The 15,928-nt window shown below is 31.6% G+C and overlaps 2 protein-coding genes and 1 pseudogene across 2 annotated transcripts; all 3 read right to left on the bottom strand.

Moving 5' to 3' along the window:
• Positions 1–703: 703 nt before the first annotated feature.
• Positions 704–6,373, bottom strand: LOC119681804 (annotated as a pseudogene).
• A 270-nt stretch (positions 6,374–6,643) lies between these two features.
• LOC119675000 (phenoloxidase 2-like) lies at positions 6,644–9,309 on the bottom strand. Its single transcript, XM_038086161.1, has 3 exons — positions 9,294–9,309; positions 7,012–7,247; positions 6,644–6,956 (listed from the first exon to the last, which is right to left on the bottom strand). Exons 1-3 carry the CDS (start codon positions 9,307–9,309, stop codon positions 6,741–6,743), a joined length of 468 nt encoding a protein of 155 aa, XP_037942089.1. The 3' UTR covers positions 6,644–6,740.
• A 3,319-nt stretch (positions 9,310–12,628) lies between these two features.
• LOC119680982 (angiotensin-converting enzyme-like) lies at positions 12,629–15,377 on the bottom strand. The gene is made up of 6 exons (XM_038094035.1): positions 14,801–15,377; positions 14,036–14,730; positions 13,752–13,969; positions 13,010–13,132; positions 12,769–12,944; positions 12,629–12,683 (listed from the first exon to the last, which is right to left on the bottom strand). Exons 1-6 carry the CDS (start codon positions 15,249–15,251, stop codon positions 12,673–12,675), a joined length of 1,674 nt encoding a protein of 557 aa, XP_037949963.1. The 5' UTR covers positions 15,252–15,377; the 3' UTR covers positions 12,629–12,672.
• Positions 15,378–15,928: the final 551 nt, after the last annotated feature.

The following is a 15,928-nucleotide window of genomic DNA, read 5'->3' on the forward strand; positions in this document are numbered from 1 at the left end:
TATCTATAAAATTACGTTTTGGAAAAAATAGTTGTGTGGTATTAACGTTTGGATAAGATTATGAGCTTCTCTGCTGCGTCTTGTACGAATGAAACGTAATCTGGAAGGGTGATCTTCGATCAGCTGAGTGCATACATAATTTATAACTCTGCGAATCTTAGCTTTCAAAAAGTTTAATGAGCCTTTGTGTGTAAGTAGACTTGCAACTTCATAAATCTCAAGAAAAATAGATCAAAAGATGCGATCACTTGATCGTGGAAACAAATTTGTCAGGTCGACATATGAAATGTATACTCATCGAATAAATTATAAAATAAACTTATTATGTCACTTGCTATGCGGAATAAGTCATATTATGGAAACAAAAGCTGTTGCACATTAACACCATTTAATTAAAGAATAAAAACTCATGATGATGGACTATTAACGGTTCCGACAGGTTCCTGGCAAAATGGAGCGATGGTTGTACCACCACTTAAACAGATCAACTTTACTTCATATCAAAGTGATTTTCACAAGCAAGAGTGTTGTCCAATGATAAATCAGAACCCTTAACCACATCTTCCTTGAACACCTTGAAAAGAAGAAAAGGCCTTATAAAAATATGCAAATAAGAATAGATTTCCTAATATTAAAGAAATAATTAAACACAATGGCAAAAGTAAATATAATTAACAAATAATTAATAAGAAGTAATTACAAATACAAAACTTTTTATTTTATTTTTATTAATTAGTCTTTAAAATCAATATTATAATCTTAAAAATTGTTTCTAGTTTTTCATTATCCAATATTTAATCAAGCCTAAACTGCGTCGCACGGGAACTCAAAGTATTTCTGAAATATGAAAAGAAAAAATGTGCAAATTTTATATTTAAAATAATTTAACTTGACATAATCAAAAAATATGAATTAAACTCACTTCTCTTGGTAGCATTCCAACCAATTTTAGCTTTACTTTCTTTATTTTGACTCTCAACCCAATCGAATATTGGAGTATAGTATTCAATAAGTGCATCTCCACTTAATTTTGGATCAGGCAGAACTTTCCCAAGAACCTCTTTCCACGGTTTCGATGATCCCAATGCCATCATAGCCCTATAAAGAAAAAGTTCCATATTCTTTTCACAACACTGACACAAATACTAATTATTGGTTCTTACTTTAAATCGTTTCCAACTTCATGACTTCCGTAGAAATCACAGTTGTTGAGTTCTGTTACTTGTCCAGTCTTCTTACAGAATGCTCTATAAAATTGATAGCCGAGAACTTCACCAACGAATTTTCTAGTTTAAATACAAATAAATGTGGTAAAATATATTAAAAACCATTTTAAACAAACCATTTTAAACAATTTATTTATATAGTTCGTTATATGGGATTAAAACAGTAAGGGAGTAATCATTTTAAATGACAACAACAAATAAAAAAATAAACGTAACTGAAAAAACAACTTAAATCATTTCCCTTTTTTTGTTTAAATCTGAACCAAGATTGTGTTTTTTGATTTATTTGGTACCAGGGTGGTAACAAATTTACTCCAGCGTTTTTCTAATTTTCTTATTCCCTCCAAATAATAGGTTTTCTCAAAGTTCTCAAAATACGCGTTTGTTTCGGTAATGACTTCTTCATTCGACTCAAATCTCTTACCGTCCAGCCATTTCTTTAGGTTTGGAAATAGTCGCAGGGGGCTAAATCTGGAGAATATGCTGGATGGGGTAGCAGTATCCAAATTCGTGGATTTTGGCCATCGTGACTAGACAAGTGTGCACACGTGCATTGTCTTGATGGAGCAGCACTTTCTTCTTCGCCAAATGCGGCCGTTTTTGCTTTAAATCAACGACGAATCTGTTCAAAAGCTTTAAATAATATTCGCTGGTTTACCTTTCTCGAGGTAATCGATGTGAATGACACCGCTTGCATCCCAAAAAACTGTGGCCATGACCTTGTTGGCTGACAAACTCTGTTTGGCCTACTTTGGTCCACGTTCACCCCTAGCAACTCACTGTTTTAATTGTTCCTTGGTCTCTGGCGTGTTGTGATGAATCCATGTTTCGTCCACAGTAACAAAACAGCGCAAAAATTCGTTCAGATTACGGCTGAACATCGCTAAACACTCTTTTGAAGTGGTCACACGGTTGCGCTTATGGTCGAGTGTGAGCAATCGCGGCACCCATCATGTTCAAATATTCTTGTAAAATATAATGTACCCGTTCAGTTGAGATACCTACAGCATGAGCCAACTCACGCACTTTCAGTCTCCGATTATCCAATGTCATTTCATAGATTTTATCGACAATTTCCGGCGTGATCACTTCTTTTGAGCGACCTGAACGTTCGGCGTCAGTAGTGCTGGTACAACCACAACGGATCTCTGTAAACCACTTCTTAACCATTAAAATTGATGGTGCCGAGTCCCTGTAGTATTTATCAAATCTTTCCTTAGTTTCAGTTAAGAGTTTTTTACGTAAAAAATAATGCTTAATCAGAACACGAAATTCACTTTTTTCCATTTTCGTAAAAATTCACGAGGTTGCCTGCTTTGAACGGCTATCCAATACCAACTGAATGACGTAGTTTCGCCCTCGTAAATTTACATACAAACCAACCATCCTTCAAAACATTACTCTATAATTCTTATTCACTCAGGCAGGAACTAACTGCATAAAGAACATAGAGAGAAGAATAGAGACTATTGAGAGTTTTCAGAAAATTTTAACTAAAAATGTTTTTACTACAATATGTATCATAGAGATGGCATTACATAGCATAAGTCTTGAATTAAACGAAGATAATAATTATAAGATGAATCTAGAACAATATAAGTAAAGATGTTGGCTTTGGCTTCGTCATGTGTAATTTTAAACCAATAAGAATAAAACCTTGTAAATTTTCTAACATAAATTTGAATACCTTCTGCACCAATTTTAACTTGAATGACTTTTCATAATGAGAAACCTAATATTTAAAACTTTGGTTTATAATAGTTCAATTTCATGTGGTCCAATTTCGACACATCCGGCCAATGTTCATGATCTACTCCTGAAGAGTATGTGTGAAGAGCCTTGTTCGACCAGCTAAAAAATTAAAAATCTATTTTGAACTGAAACAGAACAATGAACAAACAAACAGTCGGACAGGGGTAAATGACCTCAACTAATGAAGCTAATCTGAAATATATATATCTAATGAGATATGTGACGTTTCACCAAATGCATTATAAAAAACTTGACAAACCTAATATACTCTTTTTCAATTTTTTTTTAATAAGCGATATACCCTTTTATGGCAAAAAGTTTATTTCTGTTTACTTTCTGTTTAAGTATGCAAAAATTTTCCTTAAGCTAGGAAGTATACTTACTTGGTTTGCATATTGTTTTCAATGTCTAAGAAAAATTTATATGTAAAATCAATGTCTTCTTCATCACGGTCTATTGGTGGTTCAACACCAACGTATTCCTCCATTAATTCCCAATAATGTTTATTAACTTCTTTATCTTCAATTGTGCCATCCAACAAATCATGCATAACTCTTGTATGAACGTAGTAGATTGGTATGTTAAATAATGTATGGATACCCTACAATTAATTAAATATGAAGGTTTTAACATTATCCATTAAGAATAAAACAAAGTCAAATCTTACCATACGGAATAAGCGGTTAAATAAAGTGTGATTAGAAAATTCAAAGTCTTTAGCCAAGCCTATTGCAGTCAAATGTTTTGGTGTGCTTGCTGATAATATAACAGCCTCGCCCACGGAATATTCCAAGTCATAAGAATTGAAATAATAAGATGGTAAATTTTTTTTTTCTGTGGCATAATGAAGTCGACCCATGTACCCATGATTCTGCATAAATTTTTTGAAATCTACAGAATTACAGTATTTCATATAAACTTTCGGTGTATCATCGAAGATGGAGGCTCTACAATTTTGCACATTATCAGATTCATCATTTATCTTCAAACGATCTCGCTTAAATTCTTCATCAAGTGGATCAAAACCTAATGATTGATAAAAACGTTCTGCTTCTTCTATAATCTGTTTAGCATCGAATTTCTCAACCAATTTGTTATATGGTGGAAGTTCTTTAAATGGAAAATAACTTTCGATAACACTTCCCTCGTACCATGGTTGTTCTAATACTTGTAAGAATATATGTACCGGAATAGGTGCATTTCCATCAATAACATCACCACCATATTTCTTCTTTAGTTCGTTACGAACAAAAGCATGCAATTGCTGATATGGTTCCTTTATATCTTTCATAACAGCATCCATTTCTTTAAGCATCTCTCCAGTGTTATATGAACGATACCAAAATGCATGTATTGGAAAATCTAATAAATTAAATATATCAAATATTATTGTTATCTATTATTATTACATTTGTTTTTTTTTAAGTAATACCGAACGCTTTAGCTGCTTTCTTTATGACTTCAACTATTTCAAAAAAATGTGCTGAAGACCAAACGTAGTTCATGTTACGCCAAGCTGTCCAATAATATTTAAGTTCCTCGGGGTCGGTACTTTTCTGAAATACTTCTTGAATATCTGGTATATATGCTAACGATTCATTATTAGGCCTATTTACACCATCCAGATATGGATCAATATCTTTGTCAGATGCTAATTCGTTTAAAGACACCACACTGACAAAACATCTCCGAAATCGTCTCCAAACACAACAATATCGCCCGACATTTTCAAAGTTTGTATTGCTTTTTTAGTTTCTTCATTTTTAATTTTACTTAAATCAAAATTTTTTGCATCTGCCGCAATTTCACGAGACCACCAGCAATGTTCTTAACATTTTCAAATTTGGATAGCAACTGCTCAAAATCATCGTCAGCATCCATAGATATAAAAATCTCATCAGCAAGTTTGTTATATAATTCATAGTATTTATCACTGGCCTCTTTAATGAATTTCTTAGCTTCAATGTCGTCATTTGTTGCCCCGTGGGAAAGCTAATATATAATAATTGTAGATGAAAATAAATTAATTATACTTTATGTACTAAAAATTTTTTTACTTATGCATTATATATTTGTGAATTGAATCTAAAATTAATTTTAAAGTTAACTAAGAATGAGGAACTGAACCACTAGGTCCAAAAACTACAAAAAACTATAATATCTATGGAGTAGTGATTTTGAAAGTTGACCGAGTTTAATCAAAAATTCATATACTACAATGCTATCAAATAAAGAAATAATGCTCCACGACGAACTATTCTATTATGTCTTATAGGGCATAGGATCTTATAGGGCATTTACTGAATTGCACTCTAAACCCACTTCTCTTACTTGTTTTGGAATGTGCTAATATAATTATTTGCCTTATTATACAGAAAAATGTTTTTAAACAGTATTTTTCTCCAAACACAACAAAACTTTTAAACTTGTGGGTCTCTACTTTATACAATCGGTAAGAGTGGTTATAACTCTTATTTGTTGGCATTTCACCTTGTAGGTTCTTGATAATGATGAAAATAAGTTGAATTTTGTGTCCGTATAATAATCTATTTCCCAACTTTTAATTAATGTTTTTCTGATATTATTGCTTGACGTACATCCGAACAAGAGAGCACCTGAAATGTATGCTTCTATAAATTACTGTTAATTATCAGTATTGAAATCGTAATATATAAATCACCTGAAATTACATATTTACTACTAAAGCTTTTTAAAAGATAAGGTGCCACATACAAATTGAAATTACGTTTAAACTTGAGACATAAATACTATAATTCATACTAATGCATTCAAACATTATGAATGTGTGATCGCAGACTATAAGTAAAAAATGGAATCAAAAAATCATATATTGTAGCTAAAATTCATCAATACAATATTTAAGTATTTTTTTAAGATAGATCCTTATTAATTGTTAGGTGTGCTATATGAATCTTATAGTGGTTTGGCTTCGAACAGATTAAACCATTCAAAAGGATGATTCTTCCAATTGTACTGATATCAAATCTTTTCGTTTTATGTCTTCTATAATTACTCTTAACTTAAAAGAAATAGATTAAGAAAATTCAATCAATCTCCACATAATTAATTTTAGTTCTATTAACCTGTTTCTTTTTATAACATTAGAGTTTCAGGTAGTTAATTAATTGGTTTATATAAAAATGAACTCCGTTCCACATTCAATGAAAAAATTTAAATAATTTCTTCAGCATTTTTACAATTCTTATTTCTGTAGCTCCTTTAATTCTGTGCTCTACTTACTCCGAGGCAACTTGCAACGAGCAACGCAAACACGCAAAGTTTTTGCATTTTGAAATCTCCGGGAGCAGACTATTCCGATATTTAATCAAGAAACTAACACTTCACTTAACAAACCGAGATCAACTGAATTTGCAGCGGTGAATGCTTTCACTTTTATATCAAAATATTTGCTCAAGTGAACTTTCCGTCTTAAACATAATAAATAGTGTTGTGTAATTGAAGTGATAATCTACTTATCAGTCAAATATATTAACTAAGGTTAGCGTGTCACCCTTCTCGAACCGAAAATGGATTCTTTGGTTTAGTACGAATGTTGAAATTGCAATAACAAACAAAAAGACACAAAAAGTGCAAAACTAATTTATGCTTTAAATAAATTTATTTTATTCTTATTTTTGGTTTGTTATAAAAAATTAATTAATGAAATTTGAAAAATAATCGCTACAACAATTTCCTGGCCTGATGTCATCAATTTTGGAAGAACAAAACAGTTTCGAATAGTTAAGCTGCTGGGCGACTAACAGTTCGATTGTCGTGACGAATAACCACGTCAAGAAGACTCATGTTGGGAGTAAGGAAATTGACCAATCGATCTGCGCCAGTACGTGGTAAACGATCGAAAGGATAACCCATGGAACGACGATCTGGATAACGACGATCACGAACACCACAATAAGAAGCAGCATCGCTACAGCTGCCAACCAATTCTTGATCAACCTGAAAAATATATTTACTTCATGACCATTCTATATATATTGTTTAATTTTCCTACTCTATCATCTTCATAATTCGACACCATAACAAATATTTCACAGGGCATACCCTCTGGTAAACCTTTGGGAATCAACATATGCTGTGGCCAGCCACAACCGCAGAAATTGAATTCCAATTCTTCAGGTGAGCCTGCCGCAGGACGACTTCCATCTAAATTGCGGAAAGTACGCTCAAATGGTATAGTTACACTGGACTCCGTTGAACGACGACGTATTGTGTTTTGCCCGGGGTTCACTAATAATGCACAAAAGCAGTAACAGTTAATGTAAAAATATATATGTAACTTTTTCTTGGTTGGTTTTATGTAAAAATTTTTAACTTTAAAACCCGACTTATATAAAATTGAAAAAGGAATTTTATAAATATTGTTAGAACACATCTTCGCTGTTAATTCTTCTTAAAATTAATATCAAGGTTTTCATCTTCTGGCCGCTTGATAACACTTATATCTTGGAAATCATGGAACTTATTTGCTTAGCTTACGTATTATGTCCAAATTAGGAATTCAATATTTGTTTCACTACAATCTCTACAGCAACTATAATAGTAAATCACACCATTTCCATTATAATTAAGAGTTATTTTCCATCTATTAAGATATAATATATTAATCTATGTATATACAAGGTGAGATGAAAAAACTGCAACAAAGTAAAACGCCATAATTTTTTCATTTTTTTTAAATTTTATTGAATGAAAGCAAAAAATGTCAGAAATAACATCAAATTTGAGAATCGGTTTAGATTTGTTCGAATTGGCCACCTTTGGCACGAACTATGGCCTTCAAACGGCCAATGAAACCATCACACGCTGCCCGAAAGTGGCTCTGCGGTATTTTGTCCCATTCTCGGCGAAGCGCTTGCTTGAGATGATCGACACTTTGGTATTTTTTAGTTCCAACCTTGCTTTCCAAAATACCCCAGGCACAATAGTCCAACGGATTGGCATCCGGAGATTTTGGTGGCCATTGTGCGGTGGAAATGAAGCGAGGAACCTCATTTCTTAACCATTCTTGGATGGCGCGTGCTGAGTGCGATGGTGCTGAGTCCTGTTGGAATGTCCAAGGTCTGCGGCCGAAATGTTTGCGTGCCCAGGGCTTCAGAACTCCCTCCAAAATATTTTCGCGATAGATTTGCGCATTTATTTTGACACCACGGTCGATGAATACGAGCGGCGAGCGACCATCGGCTGTTATGGCGGCCCACACCATCACCATGGCCGGCTTTTGAGTTGTGGTGGCCAACCGAAGTTGCAAATTTTCAGCTGACCTCTCTGGCAAGTAAACACGATCATTTTGTTTGTTTACAAACTGCTGGATAACGAATGGTTTCTCATCGGAGAAAACCAAATTCGGCAGTTCACCACTTTCGGCCAAGCGAAGCAACTCTTTAGCTTTTTCGAGTCTAACTTTTTTTTGCGCATCAGTAAGAACTTGCACTTTTTGGAACTTCAATGGCTTTAGTCCAAGCTCATTTTTCAATATTTGCCGAATGGCATATTGCGATATGTACAGCTCACGAGCCATTTTTCGTCCACTGCGACGCGGATTTCGTTCGATTCGCTTCTTCACTTTTCGAACCATTTCTGCCGATGTTGCTGTTTTTTTTCGTCCACTTCCTTGACGTCGGGCTACGCTACCAGTACCATGGTAACGAGCGATGATACGAGACACAAAAGATTTATTCACTTTTAAATGCTGGAGGGCTCTAACGATAGCCACTTGTGGTTTTCCAGCCAAATGCAAAGCAATCACACTATCACGCTTGAATTCCATCACAAATAACTTTTTTTCTGAAAAATTCCCACCAAAATGCTTTTGTGCGCTTGTAAACAATATAATGAGCTGTCACTAGAATAAATCTGACAGCTGTGGGACGAGCGGTTTAGAAATGACAGCAGTCTTGGTTGCAGTTTTTTCATCTCACCTTGTACATAAAAGAAAGTCGTGTTAGTTAGACGATTTATAACTCAAGATCGGCTGGACCGATTTTAATTAATTTTAAAATTAATTAGTTTTAATTTGATTTGTTGGAATCGTCTCCGCTTCGAATAGCAGAATACATTATAAAATATTGGAAAAATCCACTAATTTTAGCAAAAATAATAAATTTGTGAATGCTGTTTCAAACTGTTGGCAGTTCGACAGTTTGAGTGATATTGATTTCTTTTTAAATTTTTTTTTCAAATATTTCAAATTTCAAATATAATAAATTCAAATATAATAAATAAATATGAGCTGAAAGTATTGATATGTTTGTTTTGTGCGAGTGCCAGATTTACCATCATATTGAATCATTGCAACCTGTTGAAGATGCACAACATAAATTCTTGCAAATATACTTCATGGGCAATATGATGGAACAACTTGAACGGCGTCAAGAGATCAACACAGCAATGAAAATAACAATTCTTCATTTAAAAATTTGAAGATTTAAAAAATATGCACTTAAACCATAATAATATCCAAAAACTTCTTTTTTGGAAAATGTAGTTATATGGTATTAACGTTTGGATAAGATTTTGGGCTTGTGTGGTACGTCTTATACGAATGAAACGCAATTAGAGGTATGATTTTCGGTGAGCTCATAGTAACAAATCTAGGAGGCTTCCAATGAGTTTAGCCGTAATGATGTATATCTCAATAAAAAACAATTTAAAAGGATGCGATCACACGATCGTGAGTGTAAATCCGTAAGGTCATTATATGAAATGTGTACTCATCGAATGGAGTACATAATAAACTAATTATTTCGCGTGCTATGTGGTGTTAGTCATATCGTTGTAGTAACATTTCTGGCCCTTTCCAAAGCTGGAGTATACAGAGGGTATACCAGAGTACAACACAAGATTAAAAAATTTAGTTAGTGAATCTCAAAGTATATATTAAATAAAAAAAATAAAACGGTTTTCGAACAGTAGTGAACTTCAACAACAAAAATTGTTTTTTATATTATTTTAATTAATTGAATTTTTTAAAAGATATTGAATGAGGTTGATATAATGAACAGTATATTGCATGGTGTCAGTTGTAATAGATGCAATTGTGAAATCTTCTATATACCACCAAGAACGATAAATTCTAAGATTAGGCACTACGCAGATCCGTTATAAAAATATATGAATGTCTGTGACTTCACAATAATTTGTTTACATTTTTTACATCCACAAATTTAAAAAACTTTTGTTTGGATCCTGAATATATTTTAAATTCTGGATTCTGGAAAAAAAAAATTCTGCGCAGATCGAAAAATTTTGGACACATGATGATGCGTAATCTTAGTATGTAACATTTTTAATATGCGGCCAACACTATTTTTATTCTTTTCTCGGATAAATCAAATTAGTTACGTCAAATTAAAGATTTCAATATAATTTGAAATGTTAAATCAGATAAACGGTTATTTTGGTAAATTTCCTTTCCAAAATTTGTAAATTATATTCTTGCAAATAATCAAAATTCTCTTACGTCTTAAGTAACTCTTAAGTAGGTTATACTACAAGCATTTCATTCGTGGAGATAATAACCACAAAACACAGAAATGTAGAGAGTAGTTCTATTTATAGTCACTGGACTGAATCAATCAATATTAAAAAAAGAAAAGAAATAAAAGACATATCCAGGAGATTTTCCTAGTAAATATACCAATAATTCTAATAAATAAATTTAAAGGTCGCTAAAATCAAAGTATGATTAAATGCGGTAGAATAGAAAAAAAAAGTTCTTTATCCATTTGCGGAAAAGATACATATCATTTTTGTCCAAGTAACTTCTTTATCAATTTTGCAATATAATAAAGGTTTTCAACTAAAAAAACATTTTTTTTAATCCAGCACATTTTTTTAATTAATTGTTTAAGAAATTTAAACTATATAGTTATTTCGAATGTTACTAAGTGTTCATCATCAGTGGTCTTTGGAAATTACTTTTGTCTTTTGGAAGATGTTCAAAATAAGAGCAAGAGAGAAATTTCGATTAAACTGTGAGCTTAAAATTGATAATTGTGATTTGATTCTCTGTAAAGCATGCCTTGATAGTGGTTACCAGAAAAACGTAACACTGTCGTCATATGATCGTCTTCATAAAAAATTACTTATTCTTCTACTTTAAAAAGCGAGTAGTACAATTTTTATAACCTCATAAAAATGAATCGCTTTTTAAATATTTACACATAATAAAGTTCCACTCTGAAATTAATAACTTTTTTATATCAAGAACAATATTGCAATATATAGAAGAGTATAATATAAGAAATATATATATTGATAAGAACACAAGGTTATAGAAAAAGAAGTTGAAATTAAAGCGGCGATATTAAGTGAGGAATCATCAACACTTTTTTTAAAAACAGTTATTTGGAAAAAGAGGTTGTAAATTTTATTTATACAGTATATATGCATTTATATATATAAATTTCCCTACAAGGAAATTTGATTTCTCAATGCTATTGGTTTTTGACGCATGAGGTACATTGCCAGTAAGGATAACAAAAGTAAGGCTGGTCAACAAAATAGAATTTTGTCCAATCATCACAATATACCTGAGCTATTTTTGATATATTACTAATTAGCACAATATAGGTAATTCTCCAAATATACAAATTATGTCTACAATCTATATAATCTTGTTACAGTTAACTATAGATTTTCGCATTGAATACTCGCAAATCGATCTTACAGCAATAATAACATAAATTTAACTTGATCAACTATATATCATCGGCAACCAAAATTAATTTGGTTTTGAATTCAGTTCACGCCAACACTCACATAATAATAAAGAATGTTTATTTAAAAATTTAAAGAATAAAAAATGTGTACTTGAATCATAGCAATATCTATAAAATTACGTTTTGGAAAAAATAGTTGTGTGGTATTAACGTTTGGATAAGATTATGAGCTTCTCTGCTGCGTCTTGTACGAATGAAACGTAATCTGGAAGGGTGATCTTCGATCAGCTGAGTGCATACATAATTTATAACTCTGCGAATCTTAGCTTTCAAAAAGTTTAATGAGCCTTTGTGTGTAAGTAGACTTGCAACTTCATAAATCTCAAGAAAAATAGATCAAAAGATGCGATCACTTGATCGTGGAAACAAATTTGTCAGGTCGACATATGAAATGTATACTCATCGAATAAATTATAAAATAAACTTATTATGTCACTTGCTATGCGGAATAAGTCATATTATGGAAACAAAAGCTGTTGCACATTAACACCATTTAATTAAAGAATAAAAACTCATGATGATGGACTATTAACGGTTCCGACAGGTTCCTGGCAAAATGGAGCGATGGTTGTACCACCACTTAAACAGATCAACTTTGCTTCATATCAAAGTGATTTTCACAAGCAAGAGTGTTGTCCAATGATAAATCAGAACCCTTAACCACATCTTCCTTGAACACCTTGAAAAGAAGAAAAGGCCTTATAAAAATATGCAAATAAGAATAGATTTCCTAATATTAAAGAAATAATTAAACACAATGGCAAAAGTAAATATAATTAACAAATAATTAATAAGAAGTAATTACAAATACAAAACTTTTTATTTTATTTTTATTAATTAGTCTTTAAAATCAATATTATAATCTTAAAAATTGTTTCTAGTTTTTCATTATCCAATATTTAATCAAGCCTACAACTGCGTCGCACGGGAACTCAAAGTATTTCTGAAATATGAAAAGAAAAAATGTGCAAATTTTATATTTAAAATAATTTAACTTGACATAATCAAAAAATATGAATTAAACTCACTTCTCTTGGTAGCATTCCAACCAATTTTAGCTTTACTTTCTTTATTTTGACTCTCAACCCAATCGAATATTGGAGTATAGTATTCAATAAGTGCATCTCCACTTAATTTTGGATCAGGCAGAACTTTCCCAAGAACCTCTTTCCACGGTTTCGATGATCCCAATGCCATCATAGCCCTATAAAGAAAAAGTTCCATATTCTTTTCACAACACTGACACAAATACTAATTATTGGTTCTTACTTTAAATCGTTTCCAACTTCATGACTTCCGTAGAAATCACAGTTGTTGAGTTCTGTTACTTGTCCAGTCTTCTTACAGAATGCTCTATAAAATTGATAGCCGAGAACTTCACCAACGAATTTTCTAGTTTAAATACGAATAAAGGTAGTAAAATATATTAAAATCTATTTTAAGCAATCCCATTTATTTACATATTTCGGTACATAGGATTAAAAAAGTAATGGAATAATAATTTTTAATGCGGACAACAAATAAAAAAATAAACGCTACTGAAATAAATAAGTTTATTCACTTCATCCTTTTTTTGTTTGATTCTGAAATCAGATTTAATTATTTTAATTATTTTTAATTATTTTGGGAGCCATCATTCAAAACATTAAGAAAAATACTCTAGCAAAAACTAACTGAATAAGGAACATAGAGAGATGTTAGAGACGATGGAGAATTCTTAGAAATGACAATTTAACTAAAAATGTTTATATTACAATCTGTATCACTGACCTTTCATTGCATAACTTTAGCCTTTAACTGAAATAGTGAATAAAACTTATAGTTAAAAGAAAAATTTTACACAACACAAATAAAGATGTTGGCTTTGGCTTTGACGTATATAAATTTATATCAATAAGAATAAAATCCTGATAAGAATACAAAAATCCTAACAAACCTATTAGAGCCTTCTTCCATTTATTTTCTTGTTAAAGTGTGCACGAATTTTCCCTAAACTAGGAAGTATACTTACTTGGTTTGCATATTTTTTTCAATGTCTAAGAAAAATTTATATGTAAAATCAATATCTTCTTCATCACGGTCTATTGGTGGTTCAACACCAACGTATTCCTCCATTAATTTCCAATAATGTTTATTAACTTCTTTATCTTCAATTGTGCCATCCAACAAATCATGCATAACTCTTGTATGAACGTAGTAGATTGGTATGTTAAATAATGTATGGATACCCTACAATTAATTAAATATGAAGGTTTTAACATTATCCATTAAGAATAAAACAAAGTCAAATCTTACCATACGGAATAAGCGGTTAAATAAAGTGTGATTAGAAAATTCAAAGTCTTTAGCCAAGCCTATTGCAGTCAAATGTTTTGGTGTGCTTGCTGATAATATAACAGCCTCGCCCACGGAATATTCCAAGTCATAAGAATTGAAATAATAAGATGGTAAATTTTTTTTTTCTGTGGCATAATGAAGTTGACCCATGTACCCATGATTCTGCATAAATTTTTTGAAATCTACAGAATTACAGTATTTCATATAAACTTTCGGTGTATCATCGAAGATGGAGGCTCTACAATTTTGCACATTATCAGATTCATCATTTATCTTCAAACGATCTCGCTTAAATTCTTCATCAAGTGGATCAAAACCTAATGATTGATAAAAACGTTCTGCTTCTTCTATAATCTGTTTAGCATCGAATTTCTCAACCAATTTGTTATATGGTGGAAGTTCTTTAAATGGAAAATAACTTTCGATAACACTTCCCTCATACCATGGTTGTTCTAATACTTGTAAGAATATATGTACCGGAATAGGTCCATTTACATCAATAACATTTTCTCCATACTTCTTCTTCAATTCATTACGCACAAAAGCATGTAGCTGTTGATACGGTTCCTTTATATCTTTCATAACAGCATCCATTTCTTTAAGCATCTCTCCAGTGTTATATGAACGATACCAAAATGCATGTATTGGAAAATCTAATAAATTAAATATATTAAATATTATTGTTATATATTATTATTACATTTCTTCATATTAAAGTAATACCGAACGCTTTAGCTGCTTTCTTTATGACTTCAACTATTTCGAAAAAATGTGCTGAAGACCAAATGTAGTTGGTGTTACGCCAAGCTGTCCAATAATATTTAAGTTCCTCGGGGTCGGTACTTTTCTGAAATACTTCTTGAATATCTGGTATATATGCTAACGATTCATTATTAGGCCTATTTACACCATCCAGATATGGATCAATATCTTTGTCAGATGCTAGTTCGTTTAAAGACACTACACTCGACAAAACATCTTCGAAATCGTCTCCTAACACAACAATATCGCCCGTCATTTTCAAAGTTTGTATTGCTTTTTTAGTTTCTTCATTTTTAATTTTACTTAAATCAAAATTTTTTGCATTTGTCGCAATTTCGGCGAGACCACCAGCAATGTTCTTAACATTTTCAAATTTGGATAGCAACTGCTCAAAATCATCGTCAGCATCCATAGATGTAAAAATCTCATCAGCAAGTTTGTTATATAATTCATAGTATTTATCACTGGCCTCTTTAATGAATTTCTTAGCTTCAATGTCGTCATTTGTTGCCCCGTGGGAAAGCTAATATATAATAATTGTAGATGAAAATAAATTAATTATACTTTATGTACTAAAAATTTTTTTACTTATGCATTATATATTTGTGAATTGAATCTAAAATTAATTTTAAAGTTAACTAAGAATGAGGAACTGAACCACTAGGTCCAAAAACTACAAAAATCTATAATATCTATGGAGTAGTGATTTTGAAAGTTGACCGAGTTTAATCAAAAATTCATATACTACAATGCTATCAAATAAAGAAATAATGCTCCACGACGAACTATTCTATTATGTCTTATAGGGCATAGGATCTTATAGGGCATTTACTGAATTGCACTCTAAACCCACTTCTCTTACTTGTTTTGGAATGTGCTAATATAATTATTTACCTTATTATACAGAAAAATGTTTTTAAACAGTATTTTTCTCCAAACACAACAAAACTTTTAAACTTGTGGGTCTCTACTTTATACAATCGGTAAGAGTGGTTATAACTCTTATTTGTTGGCATTTCACCTTGTAGGTTCTTGATAATGATGAAAATAAGTTGAATTTTGTGTCCGTATAATAATCTATTTCCCAAC

The sequence above is a fragment of the Teleopsis dalmanni genome, chromosome 2, assembly GCF_002237135.1.
Source record: "Teleopsis dalmanni isolate 2A chromosome 2, ASM223713v2, whole genome shotgun sequence".
NCBI classification, from domain to species: Eukaryota; Metazoa; Arthropoda; class Insecta; order Diptera; family Diopsidae; genus Teleopsis; species Teleopsis dalmanni.

Coding starts and splice junctions, on each gene's coding strand:
- LOC119675000 (XM_038086161.1), bottom strand. Junction 6,957..7,011: donor CGAATTATGAAGATGATAGA/GTAGGAAAATTA, acceptor TATATTTTTCAG/GTTGATCAAGAATTGGTTGG.
- LOC119680982 (XM_038094035.1), bottom strand. CDS start 15,251: ATGGATGCTGACGATGATTTTGAGCAGTTGCTATCCAAATTTGAAAAT. Junction 14,731..14,800: donor GAAAGCAGCTAAAGCGTTCG/GTATTACTTTAA, acceptor TTAATTTATTAG/ATTTTCCAATACATGCATTT. Junction 12,945..13,009: donor GAAGTTGGAAACGATTTAAA/GTAAGAACCAAT, acceptor TTTTCTTTATAG/GGCTATGATGGCATTGGGAT.